Below are 6,936 nucleotides of genomic sequence, written 5' to 3' on the forward strand. Positions count from 1 at the left end.
GGTGCTCTTGACATCTTGCCAAAGCCGAAAGAGGACATGTTTCTTCTTACTGGCTTAGACTTAAAGATGGGTGGGGGGCCGCATTCTGGATGAGCCAAGGAGGCTGTCACACAGCACAGCGTTAACATGTGGAACTCACTGCCTCAAGATGTCCTGCTAAGATTGTTTAAGGCTTAATTCCAATACATAAGAGATTTTTGTTTGTTTGTTTGTTTTCCTGGCTTCCCACTCCATTTTCCATGGTGTTTTTTTAATTTCTCCCCCTTGCTGCACCCTGTCTTCTCTCTCTCCTATCTTAACCAACATACCAGGAATCTCTAATTCCTTCTGTTGCTCGGAGTTCGAATCCTGCTCGCAGAGCGCAGCTTCCTTCACAGTCCAGCTTCTCTCTCTCTTTCACTGTGTTTGTAGCAGGATCCAGGGAAGGAAATTGGGGCTGGGGAGGAGGCCCTGGACCCCCGCTGCTCCGGGGACGGGAGTGAGCAGCCAGACAAGGAGGTGCCTGACAGTGGCGGCGACAACCCGGGTGCGAATCCCACCAGCCCTGCTCCACCGGAGAGCGGAATGCTCCTGCCGTCCCGCGACCCCAGTGCTGAGATGACCTCCAGTGACAACTCCCAGGACCAGTGGGTGAATGTGAGCGGTGGTAAGCATCACAGAATCACAGGATTGCAGAGAGGGAAGGGACCCTCAAGGGTCATCTAGTCCAACCCGCTGCAGTGCAGGAATGGCAGCTAACAGACGGCCACCCAATCTCTGTTTAGAAACCTCCAAGGAAGGGGAGGCTCCACTGTCAGACAGCTCTTACCCCTGTGTTGCAATGCAGAATAATCTGCTCCAATGCAGCTGCAACACAAGGCTAATAAGTATGGTAAATGTACAGGTGAAACTCAAAAAGTTAGAATATCGTGGAAAAGTTCATTTATTTCAGTAATTCAACTTCCCCACAATTGTGCTTCCTTCTGAACCAGACTGAGAGACCGTTTAAAGGCTCAGGAACCCATTGCAGGTGTTATGGATTGAGTAGCTACTTCACCTTTTCACAATATTCTAACTTTCTGAGATTGTTAATTGGGGGTTTTCATCAGCTGTACGCCATAATCATCACAATTATAACAAATAAAGGCTTGACATATCTCGCTTTGCATGTCATGAGTCTATCTCATATATTAGTTTCACCTTTTAAGTTGAATTACTTAAACAAATGAACTTTTCCACGATATTCTAATTTTCCGAGTTTCACCTGCATTATTAGTAGTAGTTAGAATACAATCCAAAATTTACAAATCATAAGCGTCATCTATAATGTATGTATAAGTCCATAAACAAGAAATAGTCAACGTAATGAATTGCTGTCAGGGAACACCACGACGCAGGCAGAATTATTTCTTGTACTTATACATACATTATAGATGTTTATGATTTGTAAATTTTGGATTATATTCTAACTACTACTAATAATAATACATTTGTCATATTTATTAGCTACGTGTTGTGGCTATATTTGAGCAGACAGCTCTTAAGATCAGAAAGCTCTTATTTATTTGAGGGTATAGGGCATCACTAGAACAGCTGTCAAATCCAGTTCCATAACTCTACATCTGTTTGGATAATATTAGATATTTTCCAAATAGTTATTTCTAACACAGTTGCATAACTTGTTTTTTCACCTGCTGCGTTTTGTATAAATGAGGTCCAACTTCCGTTAGACTTGTCTGTGTCTATCAGCAATCCGCTTAGAGGCAGCAAGTTCAGTTGGGATTTCAGTCCATTGAATCAATGGAGTGAAATAAATACATTTGTCGTTCCAACGCAGCAAGGTCAGAATTTTTTTTTTAACTTATACCCCGCCCTTCCCAGTTCAGAAAACCAGGCTCAGGGCAGCTAACAACAAATTTAAAGCACTTAATTGATGCAACAAAAAAATAGCATAAAATACAGTATAAAACGTGAATAACCATAAATTCAGAATTCAAAAATTAATTTAGGGGGGAAATCCATCCAATAAACATTAGATGATCCCCAGGGCTAGCTGGCTGAATTAGTCCTATTTGGGCCAGCGAGGAGACCAGGGGAGAATTAGCTGTGGGGTCTCAGAGAGGGGAATCTTCATAAAAAGGGGAGGGAAGGGAAGGAAGGAAGGGGAATAAAAGATCAGGCTAAGTTCAAGTTGAAACCCTGGCAGAATAGCTCTGTCTTACAGGCCCTGCGGAAGGAAGTTCAATCCTGCAGGGCCCTGGTCTCCTGGGACAGAGCAATCCACCAGGTCGGAGCCATCACTGAGAAGGCCCTGGTGGAGGATAGTCTGACTTCCTTGGGCCCGGGACCTCTGAACTATGGTTGTTCATGGACCTTAAGGTCCTCTGCAGGGCAGACCAGGAGAGGCAGTCCCATAAATACGAGTAAGGCCATGGAGAATCCATTTCACGTAGTCAGAAAGTTATCCCTGATGTTTAGCTGGAATTTCCCTTCTAGGGGGCTCCTGCAGAGGTCCTGATCCAACATTCTGCCTAGGAATTTCCATGATTTGCAAGTTGTTTTAAAAATACCTTTTCATTGTTGTAGCCTGTCCTGGAACTTTAGGGCAAAGGGCCTACATTTATTTAGCAACTAATAATAATTAATAATACTTACCAGGTCTTACAGTTGCTATTATTTTTATTAGCAAGGATATTTAATAATAAAAATGGGTTAAGCTAGGGGCTTGATAGACTCAAGAGGCTGAGTCTCCGGGAAGCAAAGAATCCGCAAAATGAAGTCGTGGTGGTCCAGGCGCTCCCTCTAGTGGCAGAACAGCAATACTACAACTTGCTGACCTGGAGGGGATAATGCACATTTTCTTGGGTGTGGGGGGAGAGAGGTCGGATTCTGGAGGAATGTCATGGGTGGGGGGTGCGCAGCAGGGGTGCCGTTTATTTGATTAAATTTATACCTTCTGAGCTGTTTGCAGAAATAAAATAATCAGGGGTTTTTAAAAGTTATAAAAACAGGTATTTGAAATAGTCCAAAGGTTGACTTTTCGACTTTGCCCTTAAAAAAAGGAAAGGAAAAGCAGCTGTTTTGGACTGCAACTCCCATCATCCCTTTCTAGCAGGACCAGTGGTGGGGGTGATGGGAATTGTAGTCCAAAAACAGCTGGAGACTCACGTTTGGGAAACCTTGTTCTAGAAAGTTGGCATCAGAGATTTGTGTGTGATATCACCGTCATCACAATCCCCTCCTTGTCCCCCCCCAAAAAAAATCTGTAAAGAGAGGATGCTGGATGAGATGGTCCCCCTCTGAGTCGGATCCTGCAGCCAGGCTCTTCTTAGTTCCTTATGACCCCTCCATGGAACCTCCATGGACAAAGGCAGTCTACCTAAGGATGGAGAACAAGAGTGGGAGGGGCTACTGCTCTCCACATCCTGCTTGTGGAGTCTTCCCCGTTTGGGACATCTGATTGGCTACCGGGAAAAAATAGGGGGGGGGGTGAGAAAAAATGAAGAGAAAATGAGAATTTCAAAAAGGATTTTTAAAGAGGAAAGAAGAGTCAAAAAGCATTAAAAGAAATTGAATCAGGTTTGTTACATCCCTCTCGTCTTAACAATGAAACTACAAACCACTCATAAAAATACAAAAAATGTAGAAGGTGCCAGTCCTCGTGGTTCTGGCTGATTTCTATAGGAAACCTTGGAAGCTGCCTTTATACAGAGTTGGTCCATTGATCTATCTAGCTACCATATTTTTGCGTGTATAACATGCCCCCATGTATAAGACGACCTGTATTTTTGGGGGACTCCAAATTTAGGAAATGGGGGGGGGGAGAGATTGGCCAGAGTTGTTGAGCTTTTTTTGGGGGGGTTGCCGCCAATCGCTCACCTGCCTGACCGCTGACAATCACATGCCTCAACAAAGCCACCCATCGCCTGCCCACCAGGAGCCGCCAATCACCAGCAGGCCTTGCCACAGCCGCCAATCAGCCGCCCAATCACCAATTACAATCTCCTGCTCACAACTGCCACCAATCACACATCCCCCCTCTGCACTATCAGTGTATAAGACGACCCCCAATTTTTAACAGTAATTTATAATAATAAAAAACCTTGTCTTATAAACAGAAAAATACGGTAAGTGTTGTCAACTCTGACTGGCAGACTCTCTTGGGGGGGGGGGGTCTGGCAGGGGATATTCCCATCCTTTCTGCAGATGCCAGAGGTTAAACTTTTGGCTCTTTTAACAATCTATGGCCTTTTTAATCGTGGAGGGGGGTGTTGGTATTGTTTCGTTTCTTACTACATTATGTATTTTTTTGGCGTTTTATGTTGTAAAACGCCCCTGTGATCCTTGGAAGAAAGGAGGTACTGTATATAAATTTAATTCTGCATGCTGAGCAACCGAAATGCCTTTTAAAAATTTGGAATACTGCAGCTTGTTTTCCTTGGGTGTGTGCTGTGCTCACCTCTGATTAGTTTTCCCCTGGAATTGACAACTGATTCCACACACACACACACACACACACACACACACACACACACACCCTGACCCTGGAATGGAGAACTTACCTATTGACTTTTTCCCTTCCCTAGAATAACGGCAACTGTCTCCTTTCCTGGCTGAGATTGGCACTGCAACATAACAAGGGGAACCTTTCTGACTGTTTGCCGCCTTCCAGAAACCGGATGCCCTCTTTTTGATACAGAAACGTCTTCTCTCATTTTGGAATTTGCAATAAAGCCTTAATTTTTCACACTGAGGTGTTTGACAGCTTCTGTCTGACCGACTCTGGCTTTCTGTAGGAATAATAATAATAATTTATTATTTGTACCCCACCCACCTGGCACTCTGGGCGGCTTCCAACAAGGATTAAAAATACATCAAAATGTCACACATGGAAAACTTCCCTGAACAGGGCTGCCTTCAGATGTCTTCTAAATGTCAGGTAGTTGTTGTTCTCTTTGACATCTGGTGGGAGGGTGTTCCACAGGGCGGGCGCCACCACCAAGAAGGCCCTCTGCCTGGTTTCCTGTAATTTTGCTTCTTGCAAGGAGGGAACCGCCAGAAGGCCCTCGGAGCTGGACCTCAGTGTCCGGGCAGAACGATGGGGGTGGAGACGCTCCTTCAGATATACTGGACCAAGACCGTGCTCGAAAACGTACTGGGAGCCAATGTAGGTCTTTCAAGACTGGTGTTATGCGGTCTCGGCGGCCATCCCCAATCACCAGTCTAGCTGCCGCGTTCTGGATTAGTTGTAGTTTCCGAGTCATCTTCAAAGGTAGCCCCACGTAGAGCGCATTGCAGTAGTCCAAGTGGGAGATAACCAGAGCATGCACCACTCTGGGGAGACAATCCGTGGGCAGGGAGGGTCTCCGCCTGCGTACCAGATGGAGCTGGTAAACAGCTGCGCTGGACACAGAAATGACCTGAGCCTCCATGGACAGCTGTAAGTCCAGAATGACTCCCAGGCTGCACACCTGATCCTTCAGGGGCACAGTGACCCCATTCAGGACCAGGGAGTCCCCTACACCTGCCCACCCCGTCCCCCCAAAACAGTAGCTGCCATCCATCCTCCAACTGCCTCCAGACACTCGCAAAGGACCTTCACCACCTTCACTGGTTCAGATTTGAAAGAGTGGTATCATCCGCATATTGATGGACACCCAGCCCAAACCTCCTGATGATCTCTCCCAGTGGCTGCATGTAAATGTTGAAAAGCATGGGGGAGAGGACAGAACCCTGAGGCACCCCACAAGTGAGAGCCCAGTGGTCTGAACACTCATCCCCCAACACCACTTTCTGGAACAGAGGAAGATGTCTACACTGTCTACACTGTCTACACTGGCTGGCAGCAGCCCTCCATCATTTCAGGGAGGGGTTTCTCCCATCCCTGCCTGGACATGCCATTGGACATCCAACTCAGGACCTCCTCAGGGGCTTCTCCATGCTTACCTGTCCTCCATGCTGTCCAGGCCTGGGCAGAGGCAGGATTTTATTTTGGACTCACCTGCCCCCATCCCCTGTCTGACTCTGTCCAGCAGATTTTAGCAGTTGTGTTAACTTACTTACTTTTGAACCCAAGTACAATAGTACCTGGGACGCCGGTGGCGCTGTGGTCTAAACCACAGAGCCTAGGACTTGCCGATCAGAAGGTCGGCAGTTCGAATCCCCGCGACGGGGTGAGCTTCCATTGCTCGGTCCCTGCTCCTGCCAACCTAGCAGTTCGAAAACATGTCAAAGTGCAAGTAGATAAATAGGTACCGCTCCGGCAGGGAGGTAAACGGTGTTTCCGTGCGCTGCTCTGGTTCGCCAGAAGTGGCTTAGTCCTGCTGGCCACATGACCTGGAAGCTGTACGCCGGCTCCCTCGGCCAGTAAAGCGAGATGAGCGCCGCAACCCCAGAGTCGTCCGCAACTGGACCTAATGGCCAGGGGTCCCTTTACCTTTAGTAAAGTGAACCATCACTGTCTCCTGTGGCAGGGAGTTCCAAAGCTTAACCAGAAAGGTGCTTTCTTTTTTCTGTCCTTACTCTCTCAACATTCTAGTGTTATAAGAGAGACTTCTCACCCCCCATGTTCTCCAACCCAGGCATAATTTTTATAAACTCTGATTGTGTCACCTCTTCCTCTCCTTCTCTCTAAACTAAAAAAAAAACCTGCTAGCTCTGCACCCTTTCCCCATAGGGGAGCCTCTCCACTCCCCTGGTCATTTTGGGCTGCCCTATTCTGAACCTTTTCCCTGTGGAAGGAGAATAATGATGTAAATAAATAAGGAATGGGTCTCCTAGATGGGCCCCCTTTGACTTCACCCTGCAGCTGGACTTTTCTCAGCTTCTGCAACGTTCTGGCCTGCTCGGGATTTTTTAAGTGATGTTTTCATATGATGTGGCAGGAATGGACCTGACAGCTGCTGCAGGAAATATTTCTTGCTGGTGGGTGGGCGGAAAGGAGGAATCTGGGTGACT

The 6,936-nt window shown here is 46.8% G+C and overlaps 1 protein-coding gene across 3 annotated transcripts in view; it reads left to right on the plus strand.

The window, feature by feature from the left end:
- LOC309360941 (uncharacterized protein) overlaps positions 1 to 4,763 on the plus strand; it is a 97,699-nt gene extending 92,936 nt beyond the window's left edge. For 2 of the 3 annotated variants that reach the window (XM_081895945.1, XM_081895944.1), the window contains one exon: positions 412 to 1,231. In XM_081895945.1, coding sequence (XP_081752071.1) covers positions 412 to 705 — 294 coding nt within the window. In that variant the 3' untranslated portion in view covers positions 706 to 1,231. Of the gene's footprint in view, positions 1 to 411; positions 1,232 to 4,565 lie in introns of those variants that run through there. The other variant, XM_081895946.1, reaches the window with a different exon arrangement.
- Positions 4,764 to 6,936: the final 2,173 nt, after the last annotated feature.

This window comes from Podarcis melisellensis (assembly GCF_964234715.1).
Source record: "Podarcis melisellensis genome assembly, chromosome: 18".
NCBI lineage: Eukaryota > Metazoa > Chordata > Lepidosauria > Squamata > Lacertidae > Podarcis > Podarcis melisellensis.